Raw genomic sequence first — 19093 nt, forward strand, 5'->3', positions numbered from 1 at the left:
CTGTATCCACGATATCAGTATAACTGTTCATATATCACGGCCTTCTTTAGTATAATTAGTTTTTTGTGTTGTTTTTTGGCTTTTGGACAGTTTGTTGTGAATGAGACTGTCATTGTTACATGGAAGTGTTTTGCAGTTTGTGATATTTTATTAAACGTTTTTTATGTCACAATAATATGAGAGTTAAAGTGGTATTCAGTATTATATATGTGAGAAGGAGTGGCTCAGTGAGTAAAGACACTGACTGGCATTGAGTTTGAATGCAAGGGAACCTGGTTCAATTACTGGTTCAATTCCTGGTGTCAGCTCCTTGTGACTTTGGGCAAGTCACTTTATCTCCCTGTGGCTCAGGCACCAAAAAACATAGATTGTAAGCTCCACGGGGCAGGGACCTGTGCCTGCAAAGTGTCTCTGTAAAGCGCTATGTAAAACTAGCAGCGCTATACAAGAACATGCTATTATTATTATATTTTTGTTTGACACAAGACAGTGCTTGATCGTTGTGACAGACAATAGCCGCCTTTCTGGACAACTTTGCTGCCGGTGCCTTGTCTGCCGGTGCAACTAGGCTTATTTATCGTCTTGTATAATACCACACAATAGTAGGAGAATTAGATTGCCCAGACATTACGGTTTTTAAATGAAGTTTGAAAATACTGTACTAGGACAATTTGATAACGAAATCCACAAATTGATGGCATTTCAAATTTAGTTTTGCCCATTTTCATTCCGTGTTATAAGTCTTTGTCCTATTAGGTTTAATCGCTCATCCCACCACGCGGTATAACACATAAGCGGTTTCCTAGTCATTAGAATTTAGAGTTTGAAATCTGTGTTTATTTTGGGCTTCTCTGCATCCACCTCAAGTCAGATCACTTTTTCTAGTGATAATGCATTTTCATATAGCTCTCCATAGTGGTCTCCCCTCCCCCTCTCCCCCTCTCTCTCCCTTTCTCCCTCTCGTCCAACCCTTCCTCCTCTGTCACTTTTCTTGCCTAAGGCTGAGGCCATAGAGGGTTGATCCGAGCCGCGCTAACGCTGAGGCTCGCCTGCTGAAATCTGCGCGATTTCATGCCCATGCAGGCGAGCCAGCGGGCGCGATCGGAGGCGGGTGGAGACTGAGGGAGGCGGGGCAGTGACGTCGCTGGGCCAATCGCCCCCGATGCACCGACGTCGACGGCGCTGTGACGTTGACGCAGCTCCGCGCTGATTGGATGTTTTCAGCCGACAGCGCGCTGAAAAACAGCTTGGCTGTCGGCTGAAAACTCCAGCACCTCAGCACGCCTGCGGACGCTCGCGTGAGCCCCCTCTCAAGGCATCCTCATTGAGGATGCAGGGGCTCAGCGCGGAGCGTCCGCACAGCTCAGCGCGGCCTGTCCTTCTATGGACTCGGCCTAAGACAAACCCATCTCAATGTATGAGGCACAAACTATGGGGTCTTTGTATCAACAAATTGGTCTGTGCATTAAAAAATAGCATATATATCTATACGCGACATATTTATTAAGTGTTTTTAGAATTTGGCGCATGCTAACACGGACATTCCCATTCTCAACTAAGATTAATAGATAGACGCAGCCGGGTGTCGATATTTTTTTGCACAATTTGCGATTCAATGAAGACTTTGCGCTTATGTGTGCTTTAATACATAGAGCCCTTTATGTTTAGAATATGTCACAAATTAGGGATGATACAGATGGGTGTCAATGCTATAAAACAGAGCTCCTCAATTTGCGACCGTGGGCCAAGTAGACACAGAGTACAAAGTGTCTCGAAGTAGCCCTTGGACCGTCTGCGTTTGCTCATTTCCTAGCAGTTAAGTGCAATTTTTCAAAGGGCAACTTACTTCTAGGCATAGTTAATATAAATATGTGATACAGATATCCCAGATGCTTATAACATGTATGTAAAATATTATAACGTCTTATACATCTTACATTTACATTACAACACTCTTGTGGACCTCCTGTTCATACATTTTTTAAGTGCCTCCCACTGTGGAAACCCAGTTGAAGAGCACTGTTCTAGAGCAGGGATGTGCAAACTTTCCCCCCCTGCACCTACCTGTCTGCACTCCCCCACCCCTGTTTGTGCCCCCCCCTCCTTACCTTGTCTTGGGTGTCAAATGACGCCGCGTGGTCACGTGACGTAACGTTGCCATGGCGACGCGTTGCTGGAGACAAGGTAAGGGAAGTTACAAAGGCCTCGCGGGGTCCCCAGCATTTAATTTAAATGTCTTGAGGAAGAGAGCAGGGCCTCTGTAACTGCCACGCCCCACCCCCCTTAGAAAATTCCCCCCTAGTTTCCTGATATAGAGAAATGGTTCCCAACTCCAGTGCTTAAGAACCCCCAACAGATCAACTTTTATCCCGGCTTCAGCCCCGGCTCCTGACCGGTTAGGGGCTCTTGAGGACTCGAGTTGGAAACCACTGCTAGAGAGCATATATTCTGATCTAGCACATGGCTATACAAACATCAGCAAATAGCAGACTTACTGCCTCGCTCCTTATCTGCGGCCCTGTCAGCTGCTGGAGAAGCACACAGAATATCTTGTTTTTTTCTTCTGGCAGCTGGGAGACCGTCTCGGATAGGATGGATCTCACCAGCGCCAGGCTGCAGGCTGCTCCGATAGTTATCCCTGAAACAGATACAAATGATAGACTATAACCAGTGCTACGACGGATGGGAAGCCAATGGGGCTACCTATCTCAGCCTTTGTTTGTTGCATTTCAGTACTTGTCCAACATGGTTTTTTTTTATGCTCAGATGTTGATTAGAAGTCAGGACCAGATCCCTGCAGTGAAGGGGTTAAAAGATTCAAGAGCTCTTTAGGTACCTCTAACTTGCTCAAGCTTCACAAGATTGTGGCCAAGATGAGGATCCCAAACAGACCACTCCACTGTCATTGGAATGGTTGGTGGCTCTGCAAGCTGTTCCAGTGGGATACAACTGTGTATGGATCATGGATTTAACCCCCCCATAAAAAAAACTTCTGATACATAGAAAGGAAATTCACAGAATGGCAATTAATATGATGCCTTTCAGTAATAGGTGCTCTTCATTCCAGCCTTCCATGCTGTGTAAAAGCCTCTTTTAACAAAGTGCAAGGAAACTAGTCCCCAATATCAGGGCTCAGTAGCAAGATGGGCACATATATAAAATTCAGATGTAGTTATCACTTGAGGTAGGGGATAGAGCTCTAATTAAAGCAACGTGAGACTAATGAGACCTGTGTGTATATGACTCCTTGATAAATAGGACAGTATAATAGTCTCTGTAAAACGATGACAGACCTATACATATGCCATAAGGGTCATGTCTATCATCTCACTGAAACAACGGTCCTGGAGTGACACAAATGTAGTACTCACTTTTGTAGCAGCTCACCCAAGTGTAGATAAAGAAGAACGGTCCGTGAGATCCAAAACGGAGCACAGCTGTGGTGAAAAACGGGGGCTACAACCAGTAAAAATGGTTAAAAGACTTTATTTCATGGAGAGTGAGAGGTAAAGAACTACTCTGACGCGTTTTGGGAAAGAAATCCCTTTGTCAAAGAGTAAAGTCGCGTCTGTGCACCCTCCTGTATTTGTACGCGATCCTCCGCCCCCAACAGTGATGTCACGTGATGGCATTGGCGCGAACACCTCCACGGACAAATCCCATTGGCAGAAATTATCTACCAATGAGGTGCCAGATGGAGGGCCTGCCTCTCGTGAGTACAGTGGTTGCGGTGGTTCACAGAGCCCAAAACGGAGGAAACACAGAAGAAAACAATAACAGAGTATCAAAAATAGACCAATGATTAAAACAATGTAGCAAAAAGCTAATAGAGTAAAAAACACGAACTAGAACCATATTGTAACAAGGGAAGAATATGTGTATATCTAATTAGTAAATATCTGTGGAACTGGATGATTAGAAATAGGCATATATGAACATAAATTATTAAATGTTCTATAAAGCATAATGTGGATAAATAAATAATTAAATGCATGGAATGATTGAGCATAAATATATAGAGTAGTGACAGAAGGTATTTCTTCACTAGGAACACATTTATATAGCATAATGGAATAAAGGAGAATGGTAACAAAATAAATTACAATTTGTAGGAGAGAGAGAACCAACCGCGGAAAATGCATGAATTGAAATAAAATAAAATAAGTATATCATAGAAAAATATGTTTAAATCTAAAGAGATGAATCAAGATGAGTTAAGGAATACTTGAAACCTGTATAGAATAATAGGTCTCCTGAGAAATATCTCATATAGTGGAGCAACATATATGATCATAAAGATATCAAATATGAAAAGACAAACAATCAACAGACACAAAAAAAGGTTTCAAGTATTCCTTAACTCATCTTGATTCATCTCTTTAGATTTAAACATATTTTTCTATGATATATTTATTTTATTTCAATTCATGCAATTTTCTTCTGTGTTTCCTCCGTTTTGGGTTCTGTGAACCACCGCAACCAGTGTACTCATGAGAGGCAGGCCCTCCATCTGGCACCTCATTGGTAGACAATTTCGTCCAATGGGATTTGTCCGTGGAGGTGTTTGCGCCAATTCCATCACGTGATGTCACTGTTGGGGGCGGAAGATCGCGTACAAATACAGGAGGGTGCACAGACGCGACTTTACTCTTTGACAAAGGGATTTATTTCCCGAAACGCGTCAGAGTAGTTCTGTACCCCTCACTCACCATGAAATAAAGTCTTTTAACCATTTTTGCTGGTTGTAGCCCCCGTTTTTCACCACAGCTATGCTCCGTTTTGGACCTCACGGACCGTTCTTCTTTAAAAGCCTCTTTTAGCCTATAACAGCCATTGGTCTATTAATGATCGGGATGCGTTTCATGGTAGTGATGCAGGTCTTTGCAGTATTAAGGTGTAAAAGGATGTCCATTGACACCCTATTGTCTTCTGGCTCCAGGATTTACCTTTCTCCGTATAACTCACGATGCTGAGCTCCGGGACTCTGGCCGGGGAGATGATAACAGGATAAAAGGATCCCGTCAGTTTGACCTGAGGTCCTAGAGAGAATAAAACGGGTTAGTGACATCGCATCATGAAGTGCAATTGTAATTTACGGGGGACCCGTTGCGTTTTAACCCTTCCCTGCCAGAGGGGCATGTAACGCATTGCTTTATAGTAACTGGGTGCATGAACTGGGTGCACTTACAGTGTCAGATGAATACACCCGTTAGCGTTATAAGTCAGGTGAGAAAAGTAAATTCATTGGAATTTACTGCAGGCCCCTGCGGCAGTAAAAATGAATATTTATAATATGGAGGCCATGGTTTAATTCGTAACATGATAAGTGCCGGCATAGAACGAGGAACTAGAAACTGGTTTAAAACCCGGCGTTACATTCCACCTTCCAACAAGGTTAAACTTGTGAGTTAGAGGTTTGCATCCATAAAATGCAAATGACTGTCAAATGATCGAAACCAACATTCCAGGCCCAAACGGGGATATTTTTATACCTCAGCAAAGGCAAATAAAATATATATATAATGTAAGGAAGTTTGCTTTGGAAATATGCAGAATACTCGCTCTGCCTGCTGGGTCAGGTACTTTTTTAGCATGTAGGAATTTTTTCAAACACTTCTTTATCGACATGAACATCATTATTTTGAGAAAAATGCCCTTCTGAAGAAAAACTGACACAATACTGAAATACCAAATGATTACTGATATACTGATACATTACTGAAATACTGACACTACTACAATACTGATACATTACTCAAATACTAATACATTACTAAAATACTGATACATTACTAAAATACTAATACATTACTAAAATATGGATACATTACAGAAATACTGATACATTTCTAAAATACTGATACATTTCTAAAATACTGATACATTACTAAAATACTGATACATTACTAAAATACTGATACAGTACTGAAATACTGATACATTTCTGAAATACTGATACATTACTAAAATACTGATACATTACTGAAATACTGATACATTACTAAAATACTGATACATTACTAAAATACTGATACATTACTAAAATACTGATACATTACTGAAATACTGATACATTACTAAAATACTGATACATTACTGAAATACTGATACATTACTAAAATACTGATACATTACTAAAATACTGATACATTACTAAAATATTGATACATTACTAAAATACTGATACAGTACTGAAATACTGATACATTACTAAAATACTGATACATTACTCAAATACTGATACATTACTGAAATACTGATACATTACTAAAATACTGATACATTACTAAAATATTGATACATTACTAAAATACTGATACAGTACTGAAATACTGATACATTACTGAACTACAATACAGCTTTAGCTCTATGGAAAATAATGCTGTTGATTTCAACATTGTTTTTCCCTGTTAAATCTGGTGCTTTGTTGTGCAGCTGAGTGACTAATACATGCTCTGGAGCTGGAGGGTGGCAGGCTAAAGGGATATGTGAGGAAGTACTTCTTCACAGAAATGGTAGTGGTTTTGTGGAATAGCCTCCCAACAGAGGTGGTAGGGGCTAATACAGTAAGAGAATTCACACATGATTTGGATAGATACTGTATAAGGCATTCCTAAATAGCAAATAAGGCCTAGGATCAAATAGTCCAATAGGGTCTGAGGTTTCACAGCACATAGGAAATGGGCAGGCTAGGTGGGCTAGGGGTTCTTTCTGCCATCAAATCCTATGTTTGTATAAATTGACATGGATATGGATGCAAACTGTATGCCACCAACTGATCAGTGAAAAGTCACCATGAGAGTAATAACGTCCTTCTAAAATTGATATAGTAATATTTGTTCCTATACAGCACTATGCATGAATTTTTTTGCAGACACAATGGAGGTTACTTATGATACTGTGATAGTGCCGATCGGAGCACTATTGCACAGAATCCAATTTATTTTATTCAGCCCTGTCACAGTTTAATGAACAACCCTCAGGGAGTCTTTGCCCCAAAGAGCTTACCATCTAATTTGGTGCCTGAGACACAGGGAGATAAAGTGACTTTGCCAACGTCACAAGAGGAGCTAACACTGGGATTGGAATAGTGTTCACCAGGTTCAAACACTGCTCTTACCTCTTAGCTGCATCTTCAGCCTATACATTTATTTTTTAGCAAAAACAGAAAGGGTAGAAGCTCTCACATTAGTTGGTAGGGGCAGGCTGGAGATGCTGTGAGTGAATCCAGTTACCCACAATAAGTACTACAAGGAGGTGAAATGATGTCTAGGTCACACCCATGAACACTGAATATCTCATAGGCAGAGCAACATTATGAACATGTTAATAGAGTAGCAAATAAAAAATATCACTTGTGAGAACATTCACACAACTCAAACAGGTCCACAAACCTGCCTTTTCCCCATTATCTCTTAGCATATAATGCTTCCACTGAAGCCAGGGATTCTGGGTAGTTACATGCAAATGAGCACACTCAGTGTGTCACTTTTTGCTTCTTACCCATTTTAACATGGGGCCCTATAAGCTAATGCCTGCCACATTACACAGCTTTCAGCACAGCCTGGGTTAAAGAAGTACATAGCCAGTAACCCTACTCACAGACAGCTGTTTCGACCTTTTGGGTCTCATCAGTGTGAGGTTGGTTACTAGCTCTGCAATGTGAAGCTGGTTCGTGAGTATAACCAGACACAAAATAAGTTATAACAGTGGGTAAAAAAGTGACAAAAACCCTCCACCGTACAGTATACAGCAAATATAAATGCAATTTGTGAGCACATTCACATGAAATGCACAATGTTTCAGGGGGGGGAGGGGACACCTTCATCAAGGGTTCTTTTTACCTTGAGACATTGTGCATTTCTTCTGTGTATAACGGTGTTTCACCCTTCCGATGGGAGATTCTGCCATTACAGTGTGTGTGGTGCATGCTACCTGTTGGTAAGCAGGAAGGCTGAGTCGTCCGCCGATGTTTGTGGGCACACAGGACAAGTTTCTGGGGTACATACCCGACATAGATCTCTAGTGGTACAGCACCTTCATCTGCCGCAGGCTCCAGATGTATGGAGGCAATCTCCTCCGGTAGAACACAATTCCCTCGCCTTCCCCGGAAAGATCACACACCAGGCAGGAGGTATAATAACTGGAACGGTTTATTCTGTTCAGCTCAATGCAGTCACAGCAGGGTTCTGCTCAAAGCAGTCTCTGGTGTTGTATCCAGCTGTAGGATGGTCCCTGGACCTACACTACGGGTCAAGGGCCCCCGCAGCAGTCATTGCTCTTCCCTGATCCTCTATCAGGATCAGGGAAAAGGTGCACACTCCCCTTAGGGTTCTGATACTTTTTTATCTACAAAAACACCACTGCTTACCAATGAAGGTATTCCCCACCACCAGAGGTGCCATGGGATACAAGGACTTCAGCTGTAGGAGCTCACTGAGATCTGAGGGAGTTATCCATGTGCTCTTATCACCTTGAAGGACCAGCATCCTTCTCCTCTGATCCTCCGACATTAGCTAGACAGAAGCGGAAAACACAATTCAAGCCACTGTCTATAAAAACACGATGTAATAAGCAGACATGTAATGTCTTCATTGCCAGAGAGGCCTGCGATATATTAATAAGCAAATACTCTAGCGATGATTATTCAAAAGACCCATTATGGTTGCCCCATGATCCCCTTTTTTTTCCAAGCATGTCCACTAAGCCCACTTGTTTCTGTAGGTTCAACCCATCTTGAGTAATAAAAGGCATTTTAGGCAACTTGTTTGCTAATATTATAGATGTGTAAATGTCTACAAACTTGTTTCGCAAAATTATTTGCTTTTTGTTTCTCACCACATTTTGGCGAAAAATTCCCATTGCTCAGAATCTCAACAATTTAATCAATTTCACCAGAATTTCATCAGAACAATTTCAAATTTGCCACTTTTTGCCAAAGGGCGACATTTTGCACATATTTTGGTAAGATGGGGTGATAAAGTGATTTTGCCAAGAACACTTGGGTTATGTTTTATAGGCTTTGAGATCGCCGATCCATGCGATTTGATATGGAAGCCACATTGACTTTGACCCGATGAAGGGCTCTGAGAGCTTCAAAGGTCAATGGGGCTGCCGTGTCAGACCGTACGGATAGACGATCTCGAAGCTTATAGAATACACCCCCATGGTCTCTTAGTGGCCTAGGCAGGCATTGAACTCACAAACTTGTGTTTTAAGAACTAACAACCTTCCAAGGGGTAGATCACGGAAGGCCATCACTTTTGCGCTAATAACAAACGTTACCGAAATCAGGAACAAACTTTATTTTTCTTCAGTTTAACTGGTATCCTCAAAGCTAGTGAAATGCAAAAATGACGTCCATTAATGCAACGACCATCGTAACTTTACCTGGATGACTTACAGGGGATTATTGTAGTGCTGAGACACATTAAACAATACACTGCACATGCACAATGGAGAAAAGTCTTATTAGCCCACATCAGTTTGTGACGTGTTACCTAATATAACGCCCATGAGCATGTTGCAATTTAAAATAAATGCACATTACAAACTGATTTACTCAGCCATATCAGCTTAACTGCTCAACTGTTAACATGGCTTAGCAGGCGTCCACCTCATCTGGTGGATCTGCTTCTGTTTCTGAGCTAACGAGGATTAGAAGCCTAAACTTTATAGTGGAAGAACTGGAGATCCTAATAAATGGAGTGGTTGACAACCACTCCAAACTTTTAGCAGAAAAACAGTGCATTTGGGGAGGGCATTCTCCAGCACATTAATGCCCAGTCCACAGCATGGACATGCTAAAAAAAACGATGGGCCGACAGCAAATGCAAGGTGCAGCGTAAGCTGGCTGACCATGTTGCGAGGGCAAGGAAGACAGGAGGACAACCACCGGATCTGCTGCATCTCACCCCAATTGAAGAGCGCCTGCGCTCGGTCATTGTGGCCTCCCAGGTAGTGGGGCTTCCGGGACTGGTGGACACGGAGGATGTAGAGAGACCTGGTAAGTAAAAATACAGTAGATATATAATACTTGGATATCAATCTCATGTATATATGTCACTTTAGAAACAACTTTGAACATCAGAACAAAGATTTTGGTCTTATTTGCATTGCACTCACATATACAGCTGAGCAGTAGTTAGCTAAATAACGTATTTGTGACCTGCTTACATGTGTGCCATCATAAGATTACAAAGCACTATAGACCATACCTCCCACATTGCAGTAAGGGATCAATCTGTATAAAGTGATCAGTTGCCTATTTGAGGACCATATAACTGCTCACTAGTTTTATTGTATTGTATGTCTTTATTTATATAGCGCCATAAATATACATAGCGCTTCACAGTAGTAATACATGTGGCAATCAAATAAATAACAACACAGCGTTTCAGTATCTCAAACAGTTCATGTAAAACCTTATTAATCATCGTATGAAAGGTATCTAAGCACCAGCTGCATCCGCCACTGCATTTGCAGCTGCACCGCCAGCTGCACCTCCTGTTGCACTCAGCCACTGCTCTTCAGCACCCCTGTCTGTGGACTCCCTTATGGTCCACCAGCAGGAGCTGCTGTAAATGCAGTGATGTGGCTTTGAAAACATCACAGCCGCTTGGCCATATTGAGGCCATGGCACGGCGGACGGAGATGACTTCCCACCGCCTGGAGCAAGTAGGCCGCCACAGGAAGCAAGCAGCCCGCCTCCACCACAGCATCAGCATCCACGCCATGCGTCAGCACAGCAGTGCTATGATAAATGGAATGGGTCTGATTGCAGTCACTATAAATGCCCTAATGTGGACAATGCAGCAGGGCCTGGAGCGCTTTCGACAACCATCGCTGGGCACCACACCTGCTGCTTCTAGCGAATCGTTGCCCACATCAGGGATCTCTCAATTGGTGGTAATCCCACCTCCTCCATCTACTGACTCGAACGTGCCAAAGTTGAGGCGTGGCAGACCTCGTACTAGGGGGCCGAGTGAGTCTGGCAGCGCATCTGCCAAGAGGAGGCGCTGAACTTTATGTTCAGTTTGATTTGTTATATTTTGATTTTGTATATATCGTTAAAAAAATAAAAATAGTCACACACTGAATTAACTGTGTGTGAGTAAAAGTTATTCTGCCAACATCTGTCTCTTGGTAATCATTCTTCTAATACAGTATGCAGACACATTACTGTACACCAATATTTAATACACTCAATATTATATACTATAGTAGGCAACACAAACATATCCTACATTCCCTTTAATCAGTAAAAACCATGGTATAGTTTATTACATGAAAATGACACAATTTCAGATACATCTGGTGATGTGTTTCTACCATTAATACTGTATGTTCTGTCATTTATATCTTTATATGACACATGTAATGTAAGGGTTAAATCCTGCACTCAGTACAATCATGAGGGTAGCACTTAAATCCTGCCTTTTTTTTGTTGCTTGTATGCTATTTCTTGAAATAATGCAATGATAATCCCGGTCTGGATGTGAGTAACGGCATGTTTTGGTTTGATCTAATTATCGTAGCGTTATTCCCATGTGCTAACATGAACGGAGGTCTGAGGATCTGCGTTGTTAGGTAAACTGCTCATTACTATTTGATTGCATATGAGTAAGCCAGACGTCTGTTAAATGTTAGCGTTGCACTATTTTTCAGGTGAACGCGAGTACATCGTAACGCTAAGCACCTTTGGGGATATTCGTTATGACAGCGCAGGGATGCGCAAACTTGGGGGGGATTCTCTGCGGGGAGCTTTGGGGTTACAGAGGCCCTGCGCGCTTCCCAAAGGTATTTAAATTAAATGCCGGGGATGCAGAAAAGGCCTCTATAACTTCTCCTTACCTTGGTTCAGACGGCTTCCGGTGACGCGTCGCCATGGCAATGCAGCGTCAAGTGACGCCGTGGGGTCTTGTGATGTCGTGTTGCCATGGCAATGTGACATCATGACGCCAGAGCCAAGGTAAGGGGGGGGGGCGCGAAGAGAGGGGGACAACCGGCATGGGGACGCAGGGGGAAAAGATTGCGCTCCCCTAACTTAGGCTACGGCCCCGGTGTCGGCGCTACACGTGCGCCTGCCATGTCGTGCAGCTCTGTTCCCCGGTCTGTGCAGAGCTGCAGGGGGAAAGATGGCAGGGGGGGGGCGCAGCCATGACGTCACCTGGCAGGTTTGCCCTCATTGGCTGAACCGCCGGGGTGTGGCCAGCACTCCATCACTAGTTCTGAAGACAGACGGCCAAGGTAAATAGAGGGCCCAGACCCATTGAGGGGTGGTTCTTGTCCCTGCAGTGCACGCCATAGCGCGCGCTGCAGCAGGCAGCGGGGTCCTAGCCTTAACGTACCGTTAACCTAGTTTAGTGGATCAATAATTATTTCACGGACTTCTGTGGATCTACCCCAAGTGTCATCAAGTAGTTTTTCATAGAGTTTAAAGAGGTAATCCAAGTGGTTTTTTTAAATACAGGATTGAAGCATCTTCTGGAGCTGAACCCTATTCATTTAAGTTCCGGAGACCTTACCTCCATAGTGGGTGCCGATAGCTGCTCCGGGGTTCACTATATATACGCTTTTCCGTAGCTCCCAGGCCCAGTGGGCCAATAAGAAGCTGTGATGTCATCAGGTGCGGCTTCCTATTGGCCCTTGTAATGAGGAAGCTGAAAACTGCAGAAAACCCCGTAAGCGGGGGGTCCCTGGAGCTGAAATGAATGGGCTTCAGCTCCGGAGCCCCCCCGTTTCAATCCTGTATTAAAAAAGAAAGAAAAAACTAACAAAAAAGAAAGAAACGGTTTGGATTTCTCCTTCAATAGAGTTGTGCAAAATGTCTTCAAATTGGTTCATAAAAACATACTTAGGTGCAAATGTTGGCCACATTACCACAACATATTGCACTTTTTGCCAAACTTTGACACAAATTGAACGATATCTAAAAGGTCATGTGACCTGATGTCATCTGCTTCAGTATTTCACATTTATTTATATCAAACTTTTTCTAACGCGCTACTCACCACGAAAGCTCAGTACTAGAGCGTGTGTAGGGAGGACACCCATTCCAGACCTACAGCCGCGACCTACCGAAAACATATAGGGAAGTGACGAGGAAAACCAATAAAGGGCGGGAAACACAGATGGGAGCAGAAAAGCTGACTGACACGGTATTGGGGTCTGTTTGTCATGCTTTGTTTAAAAAGGGAGGTTTTTCATTCCAAGTCTGAATGGAAACAAAGCTTCCTGATTTCTTAAAGCTGCGGGGAGTTTATTCCACGTCATAGGGCGGTCCTTGAAGAAGCTCTCCCTCAGCTGTAATGACCTTAAACCAAGGCTCAATCAGTTGAGGGGCGATGGCAGATCTAAGGGCCCAATTGGAGGTGTTACTAATCAGGCAGTTCTGAAGTTAAGTGGGGGAGAGACCATGGATAGCCTTAAAGGTAAGGGTCAAGATCTTAAAATGACCCCTTTGCTGCACTTTGACCCAGTGCAGATCTTGTAAATCTGGCGAGATGTGATCTCTCCTTGCATTGCCTGCTAGAAGATGGGCAGTGGCATTTTGCACCATCTGCAGGTTTTTAATCGGTTCGACTGTGTGAATATCAGATTTGTGAGCTGACAGTTGTGTGGCTGAAATGTTATTCCTAATTTTTGAGACTTTGGAGGAGAAAGCCTGTTGAAAAGTATGTGGTGGAATTTCTACAGGACATGAGGTTTTGATTAAACAGGCTGGCTTAAGCAAAGAGACTTTGAATTGTTCCTGCAAATTATTACTGGAATGTTTTATCTGTGAGGCCAAATAATGTTTTTTGGCCTCTATAACGGCTTTGAAATCATTTTTTTCACATAAGTCTAGAATCCACAAGGTTAGAGGGGTCATGGGAATAAGGGCTTCAGACATAAAAGGAACATTTAGGAAAAGGAGTCCCTGCTCTGAATAGCTTACAGTCTAATTGGTAGGAGGAACATACAGATACAGTAGGAGGGCATACTGGTAAGTGCGTCAGCAAGGGGCCAAGCTTTATGTATCAGGTGCATAGTGTTAGCCACAGAGCTACTCATATGCTTTGATAAGCAGGTGTGTTTTAAAGTGGGTCTTAAAAGTGGATAGAGAGGGTGCTAGTCGGGTATTGAGGGGAAGGGCATTTCAGAGGTGTGGGGCAGTCAGTGGGAAAGGTTTAAGGTGGAAGACAGCTTTAGATACAAAGGGGATAGAGAGAAGACATCCTTGAGCGGAACGCAAGAGTTAGGATGGTGCATAGTGAGAAATTAGGGCTGAGATGTAAGGAGGGGCAGAAGAGTGTAAAGCTTTAAAATTGAGACGGAGAATTGAATGTGTGATACGGGATTTGATCGGAAGCCAGGAGAGGGATTTCAGCAGGCGAGACGCTGAGACAGATTTAGGAAAGAGTAGAGTGATTCTGGCAGCAGCGTTTAGGATTGATTGTAGGGGAGACAGGTGAGAGGCAGGAAGGCCGGACAGCAGGAGGTTACAGTAAACGAGACGGGAGAAAACAAGGGCCTGTGTCAGAGTTTTAGCAGTCGAGCAACAGAGGAAAAGGCGTATCTTTGTGATATTGCAGAGGACAAAGCAACAGGTTTTACATTTTGAAAGTGAGTGGAGAAAGTGAGGGAGGAGTCAAGTGTGACACCTAGGCAGCGTGCGTGCGCTGCTGTAATTGTCTAAGGATATGAACGTTAACAAATCCAGGAATTCTTGAATAAATGCCTTGTTATTCCGTGGAGGGTGGTACACCACCAACATGATGGCTGAAGTTTTTGTGTTGATAATCCATTTTGCGCAGAGGAATTAAAATTTAATGGCTTTAAAGGAAGAGCCTGAGCCCAGAAATGGCAATTGAGATGAGATTTGTTGATAAGAGCCACTCCTACTCCTATTTTGGCACAAGCTCTGGGAGTTTGGAGGACTAAGTATTCTTGAGGAATGGACTAATTGCAGGTACAAAAGGTGTTTTCCTTTAGCCAAGTTTCTGTTACAAAATAGAAATCTGGCATATGCTCAGATAGGATTTTACAAATTTCCATTTTATGTTTGGGTACTGAATGGACTTTCAGTAAAGCACAGGAAACTTCAGCAGGGGGCTCAACACGATATGGGGGACAGAGAGAAGGAATAATATTAAGAGAAGACGGTGGCCTAGAACCTAAACTTGTTATGATCGATAGTGAGGTTGGGATACCCTTCCTATCCAATAAATTATTTATATTATGGTCAACTTATAGACTGAGGTAAGATCTCCACTCTCTCTTTCCCTGCACAGAAAGTGGCTATTCGAGAAAAGGAAGAAGGCAGAGTTTCTGATTTAGACCCATTCAGTCTTTAGAGAGGTATTGGGTCGCTTTGTATGTATGTATATAATTATTTATTTTAGTTATATAGCGCCAACCAGATACATAGCGCTTTACATTACACGTGACATAATATTATAACACAATGGGAATAAGCGCTTAAGACATAAAACGATAGGAAAATGAGACCCTGCCCGAAGAACCGACAATCTAAGTGGTAAGTAGTGGAGAACTCACAGAGACAGAAGAAGAATGTTCTGGTAAGTGCGTCTGCAATGGGCCATGGTCAGTGTATATGAAATGTATAGTATCAGGCTCACCCATATGCTTCGTTAAAGAGGTGTGTTTTAAGAAAGGTCCTAAAGGTGGAGAGAAGGTGCCAGTCGGATATTGAGGGGAAGGGTATTCCAGAGGTGTGGAGGCAGTGAATGAGAAAGATTGTAAGTGGGGGGAGGGAGAGCTTTGGATACACAAGGGGTAGACAGAAAACACCCTTGAGCAGAACACAAAATTCGGGCAGGTGTAGCGAGAAATTAGGGCTGAGATGTAAGGCGGGGCAGAAGAGTGAATAGCTTTAAAAAACAGTATAGGCTTGAAGAGGTAAGTTCATCTTGTGTCTGTTAGATAAAATTTAGATAGACTATTGCCTTTCATTCCTTCTAGCTTAGAACAGACGTCAATAATATTGGGCTTGTGCATTGAATTTGAAGGAGGAACCTTCACTAGAGCGTACAAGAGTTTCTTCAGTGTCTGAGAGTCGGTTAATGTATGCAGTGCTCAATTGACTACCAAGTTCTTAATGATGGAGTCTCCATAAAGAGCAGTATTAGTGGATTGTATTGAGACAGTCCTATCTGGGGTCAGCTGCTTAAGAGGTGATTGGACTGTAATTGCGCGTGCCAGGATAGTCCGATTCTGTGGAATAAGTGGAGGTCGAGCAATTTGATGAGAGAAGTATGTACTAGAAAGGTGCGTGCTAGCATCCACTAGGGAGAGACTGTCCTTAGTGTGCGTAGAGCCTACGATATTAGCTTTATTTACATTGAGCTTTGCGTTTGCTTCAATCATTACATAGGCAGCATTGCATGGTGTGGAAGAACAGCATGGGACCGACGGTCCAGGTGATTCAAATACATAGGGATTTGTGAGGTGACTACCTGGAAAGAAGGAGTCATATAAAATCAGGTGAGTGCCTAGCGGTGTCATAACGAGATTGGCGTGTGAGACCGCTTCTATCGTTTGAAGGGGGCAATTCCCTTCTAGCGTGAGAGGTTAGGACTTGATGTGGCACTGGAACGGCCCTTGGTGAACAGGTTGAATTTGTAGTGAGGGCTTGAGAGAAAATAACCCTGTATTTTTCAAGTAGTGCTCAATATTTGGGTGAGGTCTCCAAACCGAGGAGTGGAGGTTAAAAGTTCTAGCGAAGCGAGTAGCGTGGCCTAAAGCGGACGAGCACTTCGCTTGGCTGCACAAGCCGTATGTTGTATTGGGAGCAGGAAAGAGACCACACTGAACCTCTCAAATAATAATAATATGTCTGAGATTAGAGGGGCGGATCACAAAAATATTATGCTGGGAGCACGAACAGGGAGGATTTTCCAGGGTGTTGCAAATGTATCTGTGTGTGGGATTTCCAGGTGTAGATTAGCCTGTCGCTCAGCAGATTTTACAGCTCCCTTATGATTGCCGGGTAAATCAGTCCTCTCAAGCTCCCCTGCTGATCGGAGGCTCCCTCTTTCTCTGCCTGTATGGGAGACCTCCTCCGTCACAGCCGGGTGCTCCCGCAGCTCTACCCTCTCCTCTGACTTGCCAAGATCTCAGCAGGGGGCAGGTCTCCAGCACTGTACCACCAGGCATTTTCCTTAATCAGCCTCCATTGTTGTGTGACTCTTGCTTGCTGTGGGTCTAGGCTACGGCCCCAGTCCTCCCGGCTACAGACTACAGCTGCGATCGGAGATCTGTAGGGGAGCTCTAGGGGAGTGCGGGGGGGTGGCGCCATGACGGAGGGGCGGCCATGACGGGGCATATCTTCCCTGCCATTGGCTGCGTGCCGCCCACGTGACCGCGTCGCGGCACGGAAGGACAACTTTCTTGCACACGCACCCGCACCCTGGACAAGCGCATTCAGAATGATCACTCTGATCGCGCTAAGCACGAGCATGCGCGCTTCGCTTCACCCTGGTCGCAGCCTTAGTGTCGTTCTCTGGTACTCCTCCCCCTTAGAATACTTCTCCCCAGGGGTGTCTGGGCTGCCATGCAGATCCTCTTCACTATTTAAACGTGAGCAAGACAGCCGAACAGTTTCTGTTTTTGCGCCCAACAACTAGCAGTACCGCCCCACCGCCGCCCCCCGGAACTCCTCACAACCACAGAGGAGCCCACCCAACTTTCAATGCTTGGCGATTTTTTTTGCGAAGTTTGTCGTTTCCGCAACATTTTTTTGCTAAACTAAATGTCTGCAAATTTTGTCTGATTTGGGAAATTCTGTGAAAAATTGCACATCTCTAATTCCCTGGGAATGTAGCTTATGTGCAATTGGATAACCAGTGCGAGAAGTGAGATAAAGCATGTGTTAAATACACAAGCTGCTCTGAGTTCAATTCCTACGTGTGCCACATACTCTGTGACAAATCATGTTATCTCACTATGCCTTCCTGGTACAGTACTTACTTAAATTACAGTTGCATATCAACATATTCCTTCCAGCTACAATATCTTAATAGACAATATTAATATTAATTTAATATCCCTTTCCAAATTGAATGGAGAGAAAAAAAAGAGCAGGCAATAATGTAATGAACAGATCGTGTGGGTGATAGATACAGGAAAAACTGGGTATGAATTTACGTTTGACATTTTGCAACTGCAGGAGATGTGCCTGGTATTAGTTTAAAGTAGGTCAAAACTATGTGACACTGCTTGCTGTTATTATGTAGGCGTGATACGCCTAGATCTGACATCACATTTAGACACCTACCCCATGGGAGACACAATAGCACTTTTTACTGCTCAGATGCCTCAGGGGTTTGATGTTTTGAGCCCTCTCCGTTTCTCATTTAATTAAAGTTGATAATTACGAGGCACCAGTGTGCAGTGCAAGATGGTAAATGTGCATGGACACGCATGGATATATCACAGTGGGGGTGGTCATTTATCAATGTTGTTTATCTGCAAAATGTGGGCGAAAACTCAGCAGCAGATTATCCAATAAAAATCCATCTACGTTTAATGGCTTACCTTCAATTGGTTTATTTTGGCCCAGACCACAAAGGGTGCTAAGGTTTAGCACCCCTTTACTCCCATCGATATGAATGGGAGTCATTTATGTCATGTTAAAGCTTAGCACCCTTTTGTGGATCTGGGCCAGTGTGGGCACAATAAAACATTATAGACTGGGCGGCATTTACTAAAGCGTTGGTCTCTTACTTGTTTGAATCCTGGGGGTCAAAGCTTTCCATGAACATAAGAGGTGCAGAAAACAGCAGCAGAACGGTCAGAAAAATCCATTTGAAGCAGTATTTTTTGCACTCATTTATAATATTGTTGCACAAATTGTGCAATTATGCCCCAGCTTTACACAACAACTTTTTCATTGCATTTGTACACTTTTTACACTACATTTGCACTATTTTTCATAGTACTTTTGCAGCCTGCAGAATCTTAGGCTAAGGCCCCGCTCCCAGAGTCAGCGCACCTGCGCTGCTGACAGGCGGTGCGCTGAGATACACAGACCGCGATCTGCGGTCTGTAGGGAGCGGGAGCCGGAGCGGGAGGTGGGCGGGAGGTGGGA

At 43.5% G+C, this 19093-nt stretch overlaps 1 protein-coding gene across 2 annotated transcripts in view; it reads right to left on the reverse strand.

Moving 5' to 3' along the window:
• The window catches only part of LOC142499393 (aldehyde oxidase 2-like), a 72230-nt gene that overhangs the window by 48752 nt on the left and 4385 nt on the right, over positions 1 to 19093 (reverse strand). For both annotated transcript variants that reach the window (XM_075608690.1, XM_075608689.1), the window contains exons 2-5: positions 9915 to 10003; positions 8372 to 8516; positions 4947 to 5039; positions 2496 to 2638 (exon numbers count right to left, since the gene is read on the reverse strand). In XM_075608690.1, coding sequence (XP_075464805.1) covers positions 2496 to 2638; positions 4947 to 5039; positions 8372 to 8516; positions 9915 to 9944 — 411 coding nt within the window. In that variant the 5' untranslated portion in view covers positions 9945 to 10003. The remainder of the gene's footprint in view (positions 1 to 2495; positions 2639 to 4946; positions 5040 to 8371; positions 8517 to 9914; positions 10004 to 19093) is intronic.

The sequence above is a fragment of the Ascaphus truei genome, chromosome 7 (assembly GCF_040206685.1).
Source record: "Ascaphus truei isolate aAscTru1 chromosome 7, aAscTru1.hap1, whole genome shotgun sequence".
NCBI lineage: Eukaryota > Metazoa > Chordata > Amphibia > Anura > Ascaphidae > Ascaphus > Ascaphus truei.